Source organism: Microchirus variegatus, assembly GCF_963457635.1.
Source record: "Microchirus variegatus genome assembly, chromosome: 7".
In the NCBI taxonomy this organism is placed as follows: Eukaryota; Metazoa; Chordata; class Actinopteri; order Pleuronectiformes; family Soleidae; genus Microchirus; species Microchirus variegatus.
In genome coordinates this window covers 11032619-11053682 of record NC_139808.1, presented here as the reverse complement: position 1 = coordinate 11053682, position 21064 = coordinate 11032619, and the positions used below count along the sequence as shown (strand labels likewise).

Sequence of the window (21064 nt, the reverse complement as noted above, 5' to 3'; positions counted from 1 at the left end):
TTTGAAGGAGGGTCTAGGTTTGGGGAAAATTGGGAAAAACAGATTTCTTTCTCTTTTTTAAATTGTATTTCACTATATTTCATAAGAAATAAAGAATTACTTCTGATCAAACCACTTGTTTCATCCAGTTTGTATTTTTCGCATGTGTCGGACTGTTGGGCCTCGTCAGAGATATGCGTTCTAGTGAAGAATAAATGCATTAATCCGTTTACCTTTCCTTGTTTTCCATGTGATAACTGCTTCTTATATGTGGCCCAAAGGGCCTGACAACAATACCATAATAGAAATTAATGGATCATGTTGTGCAAGTGGTTAGTTAAACTTGATACTATAAAACCCGACGTTCTTAGGATTGATTCCAGTGGCAGATGGTTGTTACACTAACCCCGTCTCTCCCTGCATGTCATCTTTATATACCAGATATTCCTATCACATAAATGCAAAAGAATCATCTTTAAAAAAGAAAATTGGTTTTACAGTCAGTCAGCCACCCCCAAACCTTTCTCTTTTAAAGTCCCACACTGTGGGGTTTGGTTTTATTACCGAGTATGTTTTTGACATTATCATCTGCTTTGTGCATATACTGCTGGCACATAATCAAACTGCCCATTTTCTGGACAGTTTGCATGTTTGCAGAGAAACCCACACTTGTCTCCAGCTTACATGAAAGCTTTACACGGGGATGAAAAACCAGTTTGAGCCAAAGGCCTTGAGAGCAGAGCGAGGTGTGAATGCTGCCTGAACCTGCTCAGGCAGTTGTCCAAACTCGCAGATTAAATGAAGCATGAACGCTGGCTGCTCCTCTGGACAGATGCTGTAAGGTGAAGTCCTCTTCATCCCCCCCACACACACACTATTGTCTTTAAATGTGATATCCCGTCAAACAACTGCCAAGGCTGGTGTTGTCATCCTTAAATGCTTACTCATAAAGGGCTTATCATTTCCACACCTAATCAGATTATACAGTAGCTTTTGCTTGAGTGTCACCGTCGTCTATAAATACACGTTGCAGCTACACTGTTGACCAATAGAAGGAGCTGTTGCAGGATAGTGGTGTGCTCAGTGTCAAGGTAGGGGGAGACTTTTCCTCTAATAAGTCAGTGTTAAGCAAAATGTTTGTCATCTAACATGTTTTTGAATATTCAAAATCATCTTAATCCAGTCCAAGATTAGATCATTTTATGTATGAGTATGAGATGCACTACTGGGCTTAAGTTTTAGGACTTTATTTAGATTTGTAAAATGTAATTATTCATTCTTTTTCTGAACTGTGAGTATAACAAGTATAGGGACTATCAGAAAATAATCTTGTTGAGATGTCTTTCTGCAGTAAATCAAATATTGTTGCAGAACTTCCCTCAAAACCTAGTTCTGCATTTCATTCACGTTCACTCTGCGGTTTGTCCTGAACCAGCTTCATTATTCTGGAGACTTCACCGTGCTGATCTTTTATCATCTGAACCCACAGTTGTTGTTGTTGTTTTTCCTCTATAAAGTTTTAGCTCATAAACTTGCTGGAGGAGGAGCCCCCTGACCGACCCGTCTGTCTGCCTTTGTTACACAGAATATGCAGCACTAACTCCAAGTAGAGTTTTATCATAATAAAAGGCCCAAATAAGAGAGTTTACTTAACAGTTTGTTCCTAAAGTGTCTTTGTAGAGACGGAAGGTGGGACCTGTAGGAAATGTTTGCACGAGTCTGCTTTTACTTCCATGGCTTGGCATTTTAAACACAAAACTAATGTTTAAATAATAATTGAAATCCACTTAATCACCGTGTATATTGATAAATAAGATGGTAAACACTGATTGATTGAGTGTTTGATATTTTATTTCAATGTCAGGGCGAAACCTAATGTGTAATTTTGAAACTGATGCAAATATTAGATTCGCAAACAGTCATTTCATATTGATTATTTAGCCGATATGGCTCGTTGTCTTTTTCGACAATAGCATAACTAGACTTCTGTTTGAGCAAATAAATAGAGATGCGTGCATAAATAAATAATTCTTCTGAATTTCTGCAGGAGCAGTATTTTCTGTGTACCAGGCACAAATCGAAGCTTTTGTAATTCAGAAAAAAAAACAAAAAAAAAACCATATCGAGTGAACAGACACAACTGCTTATTTTAAATAAAAGTGAGGAAAAACCCAACGGCAACTTTTAAATTCAGGATGATTTAGGTTTGTCATTGTGTCCTCTTCAAATACTTGAAGATACTTGAAACACACTCTATAATTGTTTGCTGTGTGGGATGAAAGAATTTTAAATAAAATATGTGTGTTCTTACTGTGATCCTGACAAACTAATATGAGGACATATTTACGGAGCCCCGGACATGACACGGTCAAAAAATAATTAAAATGAATTGAAATATTATTTTTGACCATGTCATGTCAGGGGCCAGAGGTGGAAAAAGTACTAAAATATTGTACTCACATAAAAGTACCGATACTTTGATGAAATCTTACTCAAGTAGAAGTAAAAAGTAGTTCATTTGAAATGTACTTGAAGTAAAAGTTACTTAGTTACTTTGCGTGGGGTGTGAGGGTAGTAGAAATATGACAAGGGGTCAGAAATCCAAAATTATTTTGGAGCTCACGCGCCCGGCACGACACAGGATATTACGCCACTTTATGTTCACTCGCCAGTGCTGGTTTTATTTTTTAACTCCGTAACGGATAGGATTTATAAAGTAACTAAGTACAATACTTGAGTCAATGCGTACTCAAGTAAAATACAAAATTCTGATTTTAAATTGTACTTAAAAAATACAAATACACAAAAAAAGTATACAATACAGTAACTTGAGTATTGTAACCAGCTCTGTCCGGGGCTACGTACATATTGGTGTAGTCTTGTTTTTTTTATTGTTATTATTTTGGCCTGTATTTCAATCAATGAATATTTTTTATTTTATTTTTTATTTTTTAAAAGAAAAGAAAAGAAAAAATGTTCTTCAGTAAAGCCCTTGAGTATAAGCTGCATTGTATTTTTACTTCAATTATTTTAAGAGACAGGAAGCCTTAAGTCGCTGATCAGGGTTGGGTGTTGAGGAGCGAGTGGGCGTGGCCTGTGACGACAACCCCGCCCTCCAAGCTTGTTGATTGACGCGCACCAGTGGCTCCTCCTTGAAAGTGTGTTTTTTTTTTCTCTCTCTCTCTCTCTCTCCTCCCTCCCCCTTCGTCTTCCAGTGTAGTGCGTTGATTTCATACCAAAGTCATACTTAACATTCCACTTATACTGTCAAACCTCTGAGAAATATTACGGAAAACAACAAGGCGCCAAAATTACAACAAACTCACCAAATTGACCCGCTGCTTTTCGGGGGGCGCACACAGGAAAGTGAGTGCCAAAAAATAAAAGAAGGTAAGTGCTCCACTAAAGTTATCTGTGCTTGTGTCTTTGGAGCCGTTTTCTGCGGGACTCTCTCTCTCTCTCTCTGTGTGTGTGTGTGTGTGTGTGTGTGTGTGTGTGTGTGTGTGTGTGTGTGTGTTTTCACGCCGCTCGTCTCGGTGAAGTTTTCAGATCATTGTCATTTTTTACATTTTTCCGCGGAGCTCCCTTGCGTTGGGGAGGGAAGAAAACATTCGCAGACTGATGGTTCTATTGTGTTTGACTTTCCCACTGTGCAGGGAAATGTTTGACAGGCTGTGTCTCATCATATTGCCACCGGTATTCACACTCAATGTTAAGAAAGAAAGAAAAGAAAGAAAGAAAGGAAAAAGAAGGACAGATAGGAAAAGGCTTGTCTCTCTTTCTCTCTCAAATGGGCCAATATGTTTGTTCTTTCTGTCCCACACAGTTTACCTGGATCCAGACACTTCCAGCCTTGGTCCCTTTACAGGAGTCCAGCATTTATACAAACACACACACAAACACACACACACACACACACACACACACACACACACATATACAACAGATTTGGAGGAATACACGACTTCAGTGTGGTTTGGATCTCTGCATCCTAAAGGTAAGACACGCTCTTCATTTGTCATCAGCACAGTTATTAAAGTCATGTTGTTGTCATGGTTTAAATTCAGAACATCTCTTCAGTTTTTGTGTTTTTAAAAAGTAAATAAGTGACATCATAATGTTAAACTACCACTGTCATTACACTTTGATTCGATTTCCCGAAAAGACAACAGGACACGTGGATAAATCCAGGTTTTAAATGAATTATTTGTAGTTTTAGATGGTTTTCAAACAACTAGACCCACCATTTAAATATATATATATATATGGTATATCTGACATGTGCAGCACCTTATACAGACCAAAAAAAAACAAAAAAACACAACAACCCATAAAATAATAGAAGATCAGCCGAATACTAATAACTCACCATTGTGAGTCTGGGTGTAGCTTCACAACTTGAAACACCACTTTTTCAGACCGCAGAAATATCTGTTTTACATCATCACGGCTCATGTGCCACATGGTTGGATTTGAAAAAGACAGCCTCTCTTGCTGTCTGTCTGTCTGTCTGTCTCTCTCTCTCAAAAAAAAAAAAACAAAAACAGCATGAAAACATGCAACACATAATTAATCCTATTCACTTTCAGGTGAAATAAATTAAAAAAAAGTGATAGACTTCCAGCTGTTGCTTCTATTAAAGCTCACATCACACGTGTGTCAGTTCATATTATTCTATAGGTAAGGGTAAATACTTGACATTTCATCACTTAAATTTAGCCAAATATTTATGATTTATATGAGTTTACATAGGCGCATTTCTTTCTCTCTTTCTTTCTTTCCATCACAGTTGTTCCTGTTTTTTTTTGTTTTTTTTTCCTTTTAACTGATAAGAGCGTTTTTAAAAAAAACGTCTTGTTAGCACCTCCTTGCACCTAAATGGTCATATGAGCTGCTGCGTTAAATCACTGCCAGTCAACAGGTTTGACTTAACTAGAGAATGCAGTCTGACAGGTTAGTGACAGTGAGCAGAATAACCTGTTAACTTTACTGTATGTTGTTCTTTTTTTTTTTTTTTTCTTACTGCAGCGACATACCTTTATCAACATAATGCAACACCCCCCCCCCCACACACACACACACCTTCTCTGAAACAGAGGATGAGCCCATATCTTTTCTTTACTTCATATCACTGGTCATGTAATGTTGAGCTTGAGTGGTGACACGTACCAGTTCTGCCATGGTCTTTATATTAACATGTGGAAATGATATTGTGAAGTAAAAGCACCAGTTTCCAGGAGAAACTAACAATGTGTCCTTGGTAAATGAGACACGCCAGGATGCCTAATAATAGATTTCGATGCTGATGGGTAAATCTGGAAAGGATTAAGCATTCTGCTGCTCTGACAGATTCCCCCTTCGTTGTTTTTATGCAGCATGAACGCATCAGGCCTTCCAATGTACAATGCGGTCTGTTTTTTTTTTTCTTCTTCTTCTTCCTTCTCCTTCACTGTATTTTCTGTCGTTTCTCTGCCGTTGCGGATTCACCGTGTACGTTCTGTAACTTGTGGGAGAGTCAGAGAAACGAGGAGGAAAGTTTTACAACAACACCCATGTCATTGAGGTCAATTAGATTACTTGGGGTAATATACCCTCAAAGTGGCCCGTTCCAGTCCTTTTTTTTTTTTTTTTTTTTCTCACCAGCTGTGTTCTTTCAGAGGAAACTTAATAAGCATGTGTTTTCTTCATGAAAAACAAATCTATACTGTAATCCTCCCATCTTTCTGATTCTCTCTCTACATATACACAGTATACTACTGTTCAAAAGTTTGGGGTCACCTATACAATTTTTTTGTGTTTTCCATTAAAGCTCACACTTTTATTCATCAAAAGAGTTGCAAAATGAACAGTCAAGACATTGACAAGATTAGAAACAATGATTTTTATTCAAAATAATTAACGTTGCGTTCGTCAAAGAACCAGCAAAACTGTTTTCAGCGGTGCTAACATCATTGCACAAGGTTTTCTAATCATCCAATAGCCTTCTAACGCGATTAGCAAACACAATGTACCATTAGAACACTGAAGAGATGGTTGCTAGAAATGGGCCTGTATACACATATGTACATATTCCATTAAAAACCAGACGTTTGCAGCTAGAATAGTCGTTTACCACAATATCAATGCATAGAGTGTATTTCTGATTCATTTAATGTTATATTCATTTTTAAAAAAGTGCTTTTCCTTCAAAATTAAGGACGTTTCTAAGTGACCCCAAACTTTCGAACAGTAGTGTATATAGTTATTTATCAGAAAGCTGTTGAAAGGCTGTATGTATCCCCGCTCTCATGGTGCATCCTTCCTTTGCAGTGCACAGTGTTTACTTTGGATGCAGGTCTGTTGACTGTTAGTCACCAGCGGCTTCACCTGTTTGTGTTAAACCCGCAGAAGAATGGCTAATGAGCTTTCGCCCATTTGTGCAGAGACCCCGGTTGCCTTTTAGCACCAACCCCAGAAGTGGTCGTCCAAATGGTGGACACTTAGCCCTCTGTCAACTCAGATCTGAACAAATACCACTTATGTCCGGACACAGACGGCCTCAGAGAAGAGCCCCGCAGCTCTCAGCGGCACAAGCATTCATGACAATCTGGAATACAATATGCAGTTTGATGCTAACTATAAGTGGCTGGCTGCACTTTTGTTCTTGATGAGCGTAACTGTGCTTAGGGCTATTTATGAAAATGATACAAGCGGCGAAGAAGGATTTCAGCATCTGCATGCAGCTCCAACACCAACTGGAAGCAATCAAATATATCTCAAAACACACACTCGTTATTTCTTGTCGAAGCTATTGCGCTCTCAAAGTCATCGGTAACACAATTTATCAACATTGTATTCATGTTAATGCACTGCACATGTTTACATGTCCTCCAAACCACGAGGTTTTAGCAGATAAGCTTTCTGGCCTCCTGTTCGGATCACTGGGGGGGTGGGGGGGGTGGGGGAGGAGCCAGGGAGTGGCCTAGAACAGTGTAGTCTTTGTGTCAGCTGTCCCCAAGTTGCTAAACGTTTTAGTTGTTCTTTCTCTGGCGACCAACTGTTACTAGTGATGTTCCACTTAAGTATAGTCGAGGCATCTCTGGGAGTTGCAGTGTGTGTGTGTGTGTGTGTGTGTGTGTGTGTCAGTGTCTGTGGCTCCTTCAGCCTCCGTTGTAGAGATAACACATGCACTGTTGCCGTCTGCTGTTTCAGAGTTACGTGTGTGTGTGTGACCTGTTTGTCGCACTGGAGCTCCAGTGACCCAAGGGCACTCATGTGAAACCCCTTTAATCCGCGTGCTCACAGTTTTTTTTTGTTTTTTTTTGAGTTGTGGGGGATGATCTACTCTCATTTTAGCTGTTTCTAATGCTGTATAAAACAATGCAGGTACCGTGAGTCTTCAGCATTACTCAATGAAGTCCAGTAGTTCACTCCTGAAGCAGACTGGGACCTGCACGACTGAGAGCCTTCACAAACTTGAGTCACTATTTATGAAATTGCCCTAAATCATATTTCCTAAAGTTGGGCTAATGCGGCAAGATAATATACAATACCATTCAAAAGTTTGGGGTCACTAAAAATGTCATTATTTTTGAAGGAAAAGCACATGTCACAGAGACTCAGGAACTCACCAAAAACAACAGTAAAGCCAAAATATTTGCAGTTAAAAAAATATTTTGCAGACTGCAAATCATGTTTATGTTTTGAAATCATGTTTTGGCATGTGGCGCCACCTACAGCCATAGTAGAATCTCAGCTGCCGAGCAACCACGGGTTGCCAGTTACGTATGAGCTACAATGGCGGAGAAAAACGAAACCTAAAAGACCTCGGTATTGTGAATTTGAGCGTAGTGACCGTTTTTTGGTCCACTACTATTGGATGAATAGAAAACCCTTGTGCGATTATGTTGGCACAGCTGAAAACAGTTTTGCTGGTTCTTTGACGAAAGGGCAAACTGATTGTTTTGAATAAAAAATAAAATTATTAATTAATTCTAATCTTGTCAATGTCTCGATGAATAAAAGTGTGAGTTTTAATGGAAAAAGTTGCATAGGTGAACCCAAAACTTTTGAACGGTAGTGTAGTTTGGAGATAAGAAGAAGTCATGTGTGAGGAAAATCATGGCGAATCATGCGTTTCTGCAGCAGGAGACTGATTTTATTTATAAATTTGAGCGGCAACAGTAGCTCAACTTAACTGCGCATGGAAACGTATTCGCTGAACGAACGCATCTGATCTTTATTATCATGTATGTGAAAAGGAATCTTGCCAAAGCGTAGTGAGAGTTCTTTAAAATATACTTTATATAGTTCTCGATCGAGTCACGGCTGCTTTTCAATGCCTCGCGTGTCACAATTTATGCAGTCCGATGAGTTATTGGCTGGCTCATTCTGCTGCAGAGTTATGCATGTCTTAAAGGTTTCACAGATTATGGCTCTAAATCACTCCCCTCACCACAAAATGACCAATTCATGCTAGAAAGGCTTCTTTTGCTATGTTCCCTGGAAAATTTCCGATTAAAATGCTGATTCAGGCTGTAAAAAAAAAAAAAAAAAAATAAAAAGTCAAAGAAAAACACTCCACCGCACTCGCCCTGCTTTGTGTCAGTCTTTCCCTCTTTTGCTGGATTAAAGGTTAATTCTCTTAAAAGTGTGACAGATGAAGGTAAAAAACCACATCGCCAACAGTGTTAAAACAAGAACAATGGATGATTGAATGAATGAATCAAGCCTTATGTTCATTCTCTGGCTTAATGTCTTGATGATTATTTATCTGTCTCACTCACAGTGACTCATTCAGGAAACTGCGAAAACTTCTTCTTACCTCAAAGTGCGTTTGCCTATTTCCACGCTGCGGGGTTTGTTTACAGGGAAACAAATAGATTGATTTTATCTCAGACAAATGCGAGTGTTTGTACTTATTTGTCTAGTAATATTATATTTATAGGTGTCTCTCTCTCTCTCTGACGAGCATTCGAGATGGTACACTGAGCTTCTTTCTCTCTTTCTTGGGCAGCTGTTATCAAACTGTAAATGTTTGACTTGACAAGGGCTGCATGTGGCATGTGTGTTCATATGTGTTCTTTTGTCTCAGTTTTTTCTCCCCCCCCCTCTCTCTCTCTCTCTTGCTGCCTCTTACCATGTGAGCTGTTGGCTGTCCAGTCCTCCTCTCACTCTCAGTTCTGATTGTTTCCTGAGTGCCGTGCCAGATAGGAAGTAGGAGGAAGTTATTGGAGGAGCTGGAGAGAATTTATTAGGGCCAAACACAGACACAGGAGGGAGAAGAGAGGGTGGCGACTCTGATATTTTTCTTCTTTTTTTTTTTTGGAGCTGAAGCTCGTGCTTTCATAAGTCTTTAGAAAGGCGCTGGTGTTGAACGTGGAGCAGACGGGTCCACGTTCAGTCCGGGGCCTCGTCACCTTCCAAGTTGGTGCCTTGATTTAAACACGTGTGTTTGCTGCGAATGCATCTGCGTGTGCGTTTCTGTGTGTGTCGGGAGGAATAAGCCAGCGTTTCCAGTTCTTGTCAGAGAGCAGCTTTCCTGGCGTGGAACCTAAAATGTTTTCTTTATCTGTAATCTGACCTTAGAGAGCAGCTGCTCCTTCTGCCGCCAAGTCCTGTTGTTTCCTCAAGTGTGTGTTTGTGAGGCTGTTGGTGTGTGTTGAAGTGGGGGGTGGTGGGGGGGGGGGGGTTCCTCACTGTGACGGTGAACGTTCACTCTACATCTGTGTGCACCCTTCAACCTTAACAAGACATGCAGTTTTCATGGAGGAGAGGTTTAGGCCTGCCGATTTGTTAGTGTTAGATTGGATTGGAGGTGTGTGTAGCTCTCTGCCGAGCAGGGGGGTGGTCTTTGGGCTGCCAGCAGGGGTCTGTTCTGTGCCAACAAGTGTCCCAACTCGAGCAGCAACCTAACAAAGGCTGCTTTTTTGAAGAAAGGAATAAATCTTGTAGCGCATTGGTTAGCAAACAGATGGTGGTAAATACACTCTGCCAGTGGGCATAGCGGAGGCATGCAAACACGAAAGGCTTCGTGGATCAACAGCAGAACAGACAGATTTGATGGAAATCTGTTAGCAATCTGCTTCGGGACATGAGTCAGTAAAACAAGATTGTGGCAATGGGGGTAAACGGAGGTATGGATAGAGGAGTGGAGGTTATTTGAATGTATCGCTTGCATGTTGCACAACGTTGACCTTTGTTAACAAGAAATGAAAGGTCAGTCAGAAACGACGGCTTTAATCTAACGTGACATAAAACTGTATGGCATCAATTTTTAAATCGAACCAAATGTCAGTTAAATCCAAACCATTGTGAAACGAGTTCACACAGCGCTGAACTCCCTCTGGGTTTCTCAGCGTTAAGATCTTATGCCACCCGGCAACATTCCTGCACTGCACACAGGAAGTGATTTATTTGATGCCAAGACAGATGGAGGCAACAGCAGCACCGGGCTAGTAAAGTGAGACTCCTGCAAATAAAGTTGTTTCTCAGCAGTTTCACGGATGAAATGCTTCTTGTCACCCCTGTGCTGCCACTGTACACTGACACATGCTCCCTCAGTCAAAGTATTGTTTAGATTCTGTCAGTATTGCTAATTTTCAGTTACTAGTGCATTGCCCGTAGGAAGTATGTATTCCTATAGTGGGAGCTGAAGAAGATGTTCAGTTATGGTAATGCATGATAAGGAACGTAAAGGCTAACATTATCAAATACGCCTTGTACAGCTAGCTACGCTAATGCTAATCATAGCCTCGCTAGCTTACATTTGGAAACAGGTTCGCCAAGTTAGCCGCAAAATAGTAGCATGCCATGAGGACAGCCTCTTCACTCCCATCTCTCTGCTCCTGCCTACCCGTTGTTGACACTCTGGCAATACTGACGGGGCCCCCTGCATGGTGTAGCGTCATAAATTTGGCGAAAGTGTAGCGTGATAAATCGGCGAAAATTAAAATGACTCCAAAAAACGTGAAAATCAAGGACGCACACCATCGGGCCTTGCTCAACCCATATCCAAAATCTTAGGACGATCTGACGGTCAGCGAGATATACCCGTCACAGACAGACAGACACAACTTGCTTTATAGATAGATAATAAGTATTATAATCTGAGCAATTTCAATTGGTTCCTCACCACCTTTGTGTGCGAGGTCCCTAATGAAGTTACACACAATGTGAATGGATACAATCTGCATTTCAGCACAGGATTTTATTGTATTGTATTGTGCAATTGTCAGGTAAACAGCATTAATTTAGACTTAATGCTGTTGTATTATTTAAATCTGAAGAAGTATTCATCTGCTTATAGGCACTGTGCAGAAACGATGACCTTTCAGATAACTGTTATGGTTTTAGCACATGACACACAAAGTTAATATTCAAACAATGAAAAGAAAAGGGAATATTGATCTTAAATAGTGAAAAACATGACTTAAATCTGAAAATTATGGCTGCTTCATGTCGAGCAGATGTGTAAAACCACATTTTGTTTGCCATATTAACTCGATAAGGTGATTGTTCGCATGTATTGTTGTGATTACTGCTTTTCGCACACAGTCCCAAAGTAGAGTTTGGCGATCTGAGTGTTTCATCTTGGAATCTTCCACATAAGGGAATCAGAGAGATTAAAATATTTCATAGACCAACAGGATGCTTGCCAAGCGGAATACTGCGCCAAATCAGACCATGTGTCTCTATCGTAGAGCCTTTTTTTTTTTCATGAGAGACATATTTGAAAAATGATTCAACCTGTGCTAGCAGCATGGCCGACGATGAAGAGGAAGGACTCGGTGTCAGTCGTGTGGAAGTGGTTAAGCTATGCACAGTCAGATTATCTCTCAAAAGTAAAGGAGTATGTAAGTAAAATGTTGATTTGTGCGTCTCCCAAAGTCACACACCAGAAACTGTTATGATTTAGTAATTACAGCCATAAAATTAGATTAAAATATCAACTAATACTAGAATTCCACCAACTGTGTTCTCTGTACGTATGTGAACTTAAAAATAAATGCTTGGATGACCACTATGAAAACATGCAATGTTGTGTGGATACGTTTCTAGCCTGGTTCTGGTGAGGACAAAATCAATGTCCATTTCAAAAGATTCACATCATGACTGTGTGTTTAAAAAGCTCATGAAGTGACTAACACTTAATCTGCACGTTGCACCGCCCCTTCTTTTTTTTTCTTTGTATCTATTTCCCATAAAGATGATGACCTCTTTCATTGTTGCCATGTGCTGATCCCGGCCCATGGCACAAAAAAAAAACGTACTCGCTGATTTCCTGCATCAACCTTTGTGTCTGAACTGGCCTGAGAAAATCCACATATCTCTTTGTTGTGTTGCTGTCTGGTTTTTACAACATGTTTAATGAGTAACATCAAAAAGGTTGTGTTTTTTTTTTGTTTTTTTTAATGCATCTAGCTCAGGCCGTCTTGACATCATTAAAATCGGATTTTCTCCGACTGTTGTGTTGCTGCTGAAAATGAGTTGCTTTGAGGATACCGCAGATGATTTTGGGGCAGTGAAAGGTCGCCAAAATGAAATGAATACGGTTTGCAGTTACCTGCTGTACTGTACACACACACTGTGTTTGACTGTTGTCTCTGTTACTAATGCTCAATGGGCTCACATGGCTGTCATGGTGGGCTGCTGAAGCTTCTGTTTCTTTATAATGGTGGGATCAGTCATGTTTGGTGTGAAATAGAGCTGATTAATCTGTCGATTAGTTGTTTGGTTCATAAAATAAAAAAACGTCGATCAGTGTTTGTCAAACCTGGAAATGACAACGTTCTTGAATATCTTGTTTTGTCCACAAATCAAAATGTCTCAGTTTGAATGATTTCTTTGTTATGTGGTGCAAAGAAACTAAGTAAATAGTCACATTTAAGAGGCTAAAAAAAAATCAGAAATCTTGTTTTTAATCATGGAAAAAGCTTCAAACTGATTATCGATGGTCAAAATAGTTGCTGGTAGGTTTGAAAATGACAAAAAAAAAGTCTGAGACATGACAGAATAGTGAGTTACACAGAGTATAAATCCACGTGGTTGGTCAAACACCATGCACTGTGAGCTCATGTTCAGCGGAAGAAGGAATGTTACTGTGCCGACTGCTGAATTTTCAGTTTATAACTGAACACACAGACTGTTTACTTTCCCCCGTAGGTATGAAGAAGAGATCTCATAGCGTCTGTGGCACAGTTTAACTGTCTGTGAAGGAATCCCTACCCCTGATTTAGTCTGTACCGGCAGCTTTTCCTCTGTGTGACCCAGCAGCTTGAGAGTGACTCAGAAGTATTACTGGAATTCATTTGTACATTTCTCTACACACACACTCCTCCTGTGTAGCGAGAAAAAAAGGGGGAAAAATGTTGTACGGGTGCCAATAAACACTGGTCATTTCATAGATGGAGCCCGGAGCCGAGATATGCTGATTGCTGAAATTGGACTTGCAATGTGATCCGTTCAGAGAAGGAAAGAGGGATTCTTGTGCATGAATGGTGTCGTTTGAATGAACGTGCGAGGTGCATGGCTTCGCTTTGTTATTTACATTCCTGCTGCACATTGGAATTCTGTAGCATGTTGGTCTTAGAATCTCATGGCCCAAATCCCAGAAAGTGAGCCGAGAGGTGTGTCATTGATTTTTTTTTTTTTTTTTTTGGTGTTTAATGTGAGAGGAGCGTGTCATTCAGTCAACATCTGGTTTGTGCTTGTGACCATGGTAGCAGCTAAAACTCATACAGTACTGTGCAGAAGTCTTAGGCCACCATTAGATTTGACAATAGAGGATCATTATTTGTATTTCGCTTTACTGGAACACATCCAGAAAATATGAATGCAGTTTTATGTTGTTTAAAAAAATAATAATTATTAAAAAAAAACATCCTCTACAGGTGTCAAGTATTTAGCATGATCCAATTGAACAATAACATGGCTCTGTTAATACTGAGTGGAACCTTAATTTGTCCTACTATTTCATTTAAAGAAATATCTGCTGTAAAAAAAAACGTCTATTACGCCAGGTTTATTCAAGACATGCTTGAGCATTACATACACATGTTGCACGAGTTGAAGTCTTTGACAGCTCGCTAATATATAAGACCAGGCATTTCGAGGATTGAACCTCCAACCCTGTGACCCACTCGAGCAACTGCCGCCCCCCCATTGAAAACAGAATAGCTTCTTAATGTGTTCATTAAGGCCGTGTGTGCAACTTGAGTTTGTTGTGTGAGCGATAATTATATTATGTTAATGGAGTTTCTCAACCGAACTTGGCTTAAAGGGACATTACGACACTCTGGAAACAGCTGTTATAATATTACAAAAGGTTCTAATTGTTTCACAAATGATGTGCTGCTGGCAGTATATCACACTGGACAACCAAATCCCCAAAATCTTAATCTTAAATCACTTTATTGGAACTGTTAGTGAAAACTGTTGCGTTTTAGTCGCTGAAATGGGGCCTTGTCATGACGACTATGATGTCCTGATTTAAATCTTGTGACTCCATCAGAGGACGTTATTGAAAAACGGCCCCATTGACAATAATGCCTTTCCCCTCGTCTGAGCTGTGAGTGTCATGGAGCGGGAGGGAGCGTGTTCACTGCTGATGTTGCATTCCAGCTGGAACAATCCCACTGTTTTCCAGACCCCAAAGTGGACGCCTAAATTGGACACCCCCCCTCCCCACATACACACCCCCTTTCCCCTGCTCTGCTGTCCGACCAACCAACCAACCAACCAATCCACCATCCACTCCTCCCATACACGCATCTCCTGGTCTCCTGTCCTTATTTGGGTAGAGACGTTCTGAGCGCTGGGTAGAAGGGGGGGGTGGGCGGAGGAGGGAGGGCGTTGGGTTGACACAAGGGAGGCAGGAGGAGAAACAGTGAACACTCACAAGCTCTTTCTTAATAAGGACATGTCTGGAATTCAGGCCCCTCTCCTCTCTTGGTGAAGAGCCTCTCTTTCGTAGCACCTCACTTGAACACACTTTTGCGAGTCCTCCACCGAGGTCATCGGATCCCTTGTGTTATGCCGAGCGCTGTTTGCTGCTCTTCACAGCTTTCGGTGTGAAGGTGGTTTGCCCTGTTTTCTCAGCTATAATTGGCGTTTAAAAAAATAGAGTGGGTGCGCGTCCCTCCCTTCCCTCTTCCCGCACCACCAGTGTTTGATTATTGCCCGAGCGTCACTGAAGCTATTGCCCCGCAGCACCTGTGCATTCATTAATGAAATACTGTCGGCTGCCTGGCTGACTTTTTCATACCACACCACACAAACGGCATCAGTGATACGCTTCAGGCCCGAGAAAGAGAAGAGTGTTTAAATGTCACATTGGTGTTGAAGTCAGTGGCTCATTGTCTGCAAATGTGTCTGTTTTTAATTTGTACAGGCAGGCAGGGCAGTGAAATAAGCAAACTCATTACCTATAATGACAGAGATAAATGTTGACATGGTGTGCAGTGACTTCAGTTTTAATTTGATTTAGGTTTTTAAATTTGGCTACATTACATTTTGTGCTTTTCAAACATAACTATTCAAAAAAGCCCATCTCAGTTTTCCCTAATCAACAAAGGTTAATAAATATTCAAACTTGAGCTCTGTTGATGAGTTAATGAAAAGGTCAGTGAAATGTGTTTTCCATTGTTGTGAACACTGCACATTGGTTTAGTCGGTTTTTTTAAATATAAGAAAAAAATATGTCTGTTTCCATTTTGAGAATTGTGAACATAAAAGTAAAGAACTTTAAGTTTTTGGTTCATTGGTAGTATAACAAAATAGAATGACATTTGTGATTGTGACTGTGATTATTGTTAATTATAACTAATAGGGATGTGAATCTTTGGGTGGCTCACGATTCAATTCGATTCCGATTCTTAGGGTTAAGATCGTTAGAATCGATTCAACCGATTCGATTCAAATGATTCTCGGTTCAAACAATTAGATTCAAACGATTCTCGATTCAAAAATTGATACAATGCATAGTGTGTTATGCAAATTGTGGCATCAAAACTATACAGTTTGTATAAGATAATGTGATAATGTGATCACACAGAGGCAAACTTAAGACAAAAGTTAACATTTATTCATTCAAAACCAATAAAAACTTACTTACTGTCCAAAAAAATTACTTTCATAAATAAAAGCTTAGGCTAGCTGCCTTTTTCTCCCAGAAGTTACAAAAAATAAACTGTACACAAAAAAACATAACTGGTGTTTTGTGTGGTTTTTCAAAATAGAAACTTTATTTAAAAAAAATATATATATATATATATAAAACATTTTATTATTTTTGAAGTTTATGAATCGATTCAGAATCGTGGATGATTAGAATCGTGAATCGAATATTTTTTAATTTATTTTACAGACAAAACAATTAAAGAACTATTTCAGTTGAAATATGTGTTAAATAGCTCAACATTCTGACACTTATCACCTATCTAGAGCGTTTTGATCACCGACATAGGTCTCAAGGCTCTCACAGTAAATCTAGGAGGAACTTTTTAGCATTCCCACAACACATTATCCAATCAGGAGCAAGAGCTACACAAAGAGGCTGTTTGTCAATAAATAAATAAATGCCCCCTCACAAAACACTTATATGGGGTGATGTAAGAAGGGAGGAGAGAAGGGAATGCTAACAGTAACAATGGACAGTGAGTTAGACGTAAGTCGCTAGTAGCAGCTTCAATTAAGAAAACACCTACGAGGTTAGATGGATTTTAAATGATTCCAAAACACTATTTGAAAATAAATATCGAGTGATCGATTTGCAGGTTAGGGTTAGGGTTGGGGTTAGGGTGATCAGACTAAACCAAACTGTGTTTGTGCATATAGTTGGCATTAGTGGACAGCCAGCCATGTGATTTGTTAGGACTGAAGAGGGATCACTTGAGTTGCTGATGAGGGCTCAGTTTCAGTGTTGAGTTTTAACAGTGTGACCCTTCTCCAAAAGGGTCCACCAAAAGGGGTCCTCTAAAGCTAAACTTAGTAGCAGCAGCACACTGTAACTTGTGCGGCTATCTGTTAAACACTCAGGGACCGGTCTCGTCTCTAATTGGGAAAGACGAGGAAACGTCGCTAAGCCTCCTTCGAAACTTGAAGATACTGCGAGACGTCTACATCCTCAGACACGAGATATAAACTGAACAAAAAGTCAGATTTGGTAGACACACGCATTGGTTTTGGTTTCTGAACCTCAGTGTTAATATTCTTTGACGATCATCGGTACAAAAGAGGTCAAATGTGGTCTCTAATAGGAAAAACCTAAAGCAGAGGACATCTAATACTTTTTGAATGTTTGTATGATCTGATTGTTGAAGTTTCCCCCGACAGCACTCTCTGTAGTTAGCCATTAAGTTTTTGCCAGCAACTGCAGAAATGCTAAAGCAAGAGACGTGAGCATCCTTTGAGGATCATGGTTACCTCATTGAGTCCCATCTCAGAAACAATACAATGCTGAGAAGGCAGCTTGAAAAATACTTAAGATCTTTGCCTGCAGTCAGCCATGAGCCAACCACATTGGGACACAGTTCCCAGACCACAAGAATTCTTTGAGGCCAGCACTGATTAGTGAGGTCTTTAAACTTCATTTTATGGAATATCTTGAATTCATTTGGCCATTTCAGAGAAATAAAATCGAGGAAATGATAGTAATAATTATGGTTAACATTGTTTATCCATACACATTTAATAACAGCAATAAAGAGAATGTCAAAACAAGCCAAGAATGTGACCTATACAGTAGATGAATGACATTCCTTTTTCCAACTGCATCTTCATTATGAACTGATGTGGTTCTGGTCCATCTATGCAGCTACCCAAATAATTAAATTTATATAGATGTTTAAACACAAAGGAGCAGAGCAATTTGGCAGGGATTGAAATCACTCCATATGGAAGTGGTTAATTAGGTTGTAGACGTAATTAAATTGAAATATTCTCTTGTGTTTTTATGATACTGCAACCAGCAGTGTGTCCTGCTGACCTTTTATGCTTACAGGTCAGAACAGTTCAGCGTGTTTTTCGATGCCAGCAATACAGCCATGGATGTATTCTGAGCACCATTTCGGGCTTACTCATTCTTTCCAGACCAGATAATGTAGATCGTAAAAAAATGACGTTAAATCTATCTATAAAGCAAGTTGTGTCTGCGTGTGTGTCTGTGACGGGCGTATCTCGCTCACCGTTAGTCAGGTCGACCTAAGATTTTGGTTATGGGTTGAGCATGGCCCGATGGTGTGCATCCTTGATTTTCACGTTTTTTTTGGAGTCATTTTAATTTTTCGCTGATTCATCACGCTACACCAGGCAGGGGCGCCGTCAGGATTTGTCTTTCATAGTAAGCACAGTCCCCCCTTCTAAGGCTACTTTTAAAACAATGCATCTGCAAACACAGTGTCAAAAAAAAAATGTGTTTGTTGTACAGACATCGTGTACAAGCTCATAACTTTAAGGACTGATGAGTATTTTATTGTGACAAAACATAGTTTTACCATTAGTAGGTGTTTTAAAAATGCATGGATGGGGCCACAATGGACGCGGTTCTACAGGTCGCGAATACCCTACTGCTCTCTTGGTGAAATACCCTGCGATAATGTAGACAATAGCCTACTTGTAATGGATTGACGCGTGTCATCGCCTAGCCCCACATGTCCGTCAAGTGCAGCTCCCACTATAGAAATACATACTTCCTACGGGCACAGCACTAGTCTAATAAAAGAGATGATTTTCATTGTATGTGACATATTTTCAAAAGTTGGATTTGTCTCAAGGATGTGATCACATGACCAGCAGTTCCAGCTGTGGCCACATGGGCAAACATGTCTTGATCAGGAAATAATTACCAATCAGGGATGATTGATATTTCGTTATTTTCTGATTTGATAAGGCTGATATCTGAATTTAAAACAGACTCAGCAGTGCCTCTACTTCTCGCAGTGGAGCTTATCCCAGTAATATTTTGAATGTAAACATAATAATGTATTTTTTTTGTCTATTTGGTGCTATTGGGTGTGGCAACAGATTCAGAACGGTGTTTGTGATCTGTTTGTGAAGGACTGACAAAAGTATCTGTCATGATCATGTTCATGATAAAACACAACACGTGTGACTCACTGATGTATTATTATTCTTTTGTCGAACAATGTTAGTGGGCCACACGGCAGAGTAGTGGCTAGCTCTGTTGCCTTGCAGCAAAAAGACCCAGTCCGATCAAGGTCCTTTCTGCATGGAGTTTGCATGTTCTCCACATGTGTGTGTGGGGTTTTACAGGTACTCCGATTCCCTCCCACGGTCCAAAAACATGCAGAGGTTAATTGGACACTCTAAAGTTACCCGTAAGTGTGAATGTGAGAATGAATGGTTGTTTGTCTCTGTGTTTGCTCTACGATGGACTGGTGTACCACACCTTATCGCCCAGTGTAAACTGGGATTGGCTCCAGTGGCCCCTGTAACCCCTCATGTGGAGGTTAAAGCAGTAGACAATGAATGAATGAATCAATTAATCAGCAATGTTAGTCAAAGGAAAAAAAAGTACTTATCTTCCAGTTCTCTCCTGGGATTTGTTCACCCAATGAAGAATATTTAATATTCCCGGACTTTGCTGTGATGATAACACTACCTTAAGTTAGACTAAACTAACTAGAGTCTTTGTTTTCCACAGATCTCCAACAGATCCTTTGATACTAGGGTTCGGGGTTGGGCCCAGTGGGAGCCGCCACCATTGCGTCCAACGAGTGGAGCGCCAACGGTAGCCCAGAAGATGGGCTGGACGGGGACACCGGGGACAAGAACATTGACGGGGATGCCGAGGGCGTGTGGAGCCCGGATATTGAGCAGAGCTTCCAGGAGGCCCTCGCCATCTACCCTCCCTGTGGCAGGAGAAAAATAATCCTGTCAGATGAAGGAAAGATGTATGGTGAGTTCAATGAATAACAGAGACACAAAAAAAAAACAACCATCCCGTCTTCAAAGATTTGTAACCGAAAGAACACAAAACATCCATCATAGTGGCCTGAAAAGAAATGAGAAAAATAACTTTCTTCCTCTTTCTTGAGCACAGAGGGTTTTCTTTCCACATAGAACTCTCCTTAACAAGTCTGTACCTGCAGTGCTGTGACCCAGGGGCAGGTTCTTCCAGTTGCACCAGCATTCTCAGAGCTGACTTTTTGCTGTCCGTGATTTACACCTGTCTTTTCTTTTCGGAGCGTTTTTTTTTTTGTTTTTTTTTAATTTGCGGCTTGTTTTTATGCCTACTGTTTTATGGCTTCTTCTCTTCCTCATTACGCTCTCACTCGCAAAACCTGCTCTTTGTTTTTATCGCTCAGCATCACACACTTCGTTCTGCCCACACCGGTATTACTTGCAGAGATTTGCCTGTAGGTGATCAGTTGTTAGGAGGTTTCTGGAGAACTGTTGTTGTTTGATGATGACTGGCTCATTTAAAGCACTGATAATTAGCGCGGTGTGTATGAAGACGGTCGAACGAAAACATGACATCACCATGCTTTTTTCTGTTGAAGATTTTTAACATCCTTATGGTCTCAGAATAATTATGCTGTTTCCTGCGGTGTGTTCGTTAAATAGCAGGTGTTGAGCTCTTAATGTCCTAAAAAACCTCCAGATTAATGTTTTGGCAAGTCATGCAGTAGAATCAAAGACATCCAGGTGAAGGAACACATTTGTCTCTCATTATTTTCATCTCACTTTCCCGTTCATATTCTGGAGACAGTGCAGCCATTCCTAATTAGATATGGCATTTAAAGGTTTTTTTGCTGAGGGGCTGTAAATATTGATTGACAGAAACTGCGCTGCTTTCTTCACTGTTTTGTTTTGCTTTGCCTTGTCCTCAACAAACCTCCTTTTTGGTTTTGTGAAATTATGTTCGTTTCACCATTGTAATTTAGCTCCCTGCGGCCATGCTTTGTGAGAATTCCCTGCCCTTTAATTATTGTCCATCATGTCTGAAAAATGTGAAATTGATTCCGGCTTTAATACAACCATAAAAACCATCAGTCTTTGCCACCAAGATCTCAAGACACTGTTTTAAGAGCATGAGTGTTTGTTTTTTAAGTGCTGCTTCTTGGATGGCTTTTCCTCGCCAGAC

The 21064-nt window shown here is 40.2% G+C and overlaps 1 protein-coding gene across 6 annotated transcripts in view; it reads left to right on the top strand.

The window, feature by feature from the left end:
• Window positions 1-3235: 3235 nt before the first annotated feature.
• Window positions 3236-21064, top strand: part of tead3b (TEA domain family member 3 b) — a 33433-nt gene continuing 15604 nt past the window's right edge. For 3 of the 6 annotated variants that reach the window (XM_083892169.1, XM_083892168.1, XM_083892164.1), the window contains exons 1-3: window positions 3236-3369; window positions 3806-3976; window positions 19622-19876. In XM_083892169.1, the coding sequence (XP_083748295.1) occupies window positions 19870-19876 (7 nt within the window). In that variant the 5' untranslated portion in view covers window positions 3236-3369; window positions 3806-3976; window positions 19622-19869. Of the gene's footprint in view, window positions 3370-3581; window positions 3676-3805; window positions 3977-9244; window positions 9407-19621; window positions 19877-21064 lie in introns of those variants that run through there. The other 3 variants (XM_083892165.1, XM_083892166.1, XM_083892167.1) reach the window with 3 other exon arrangements.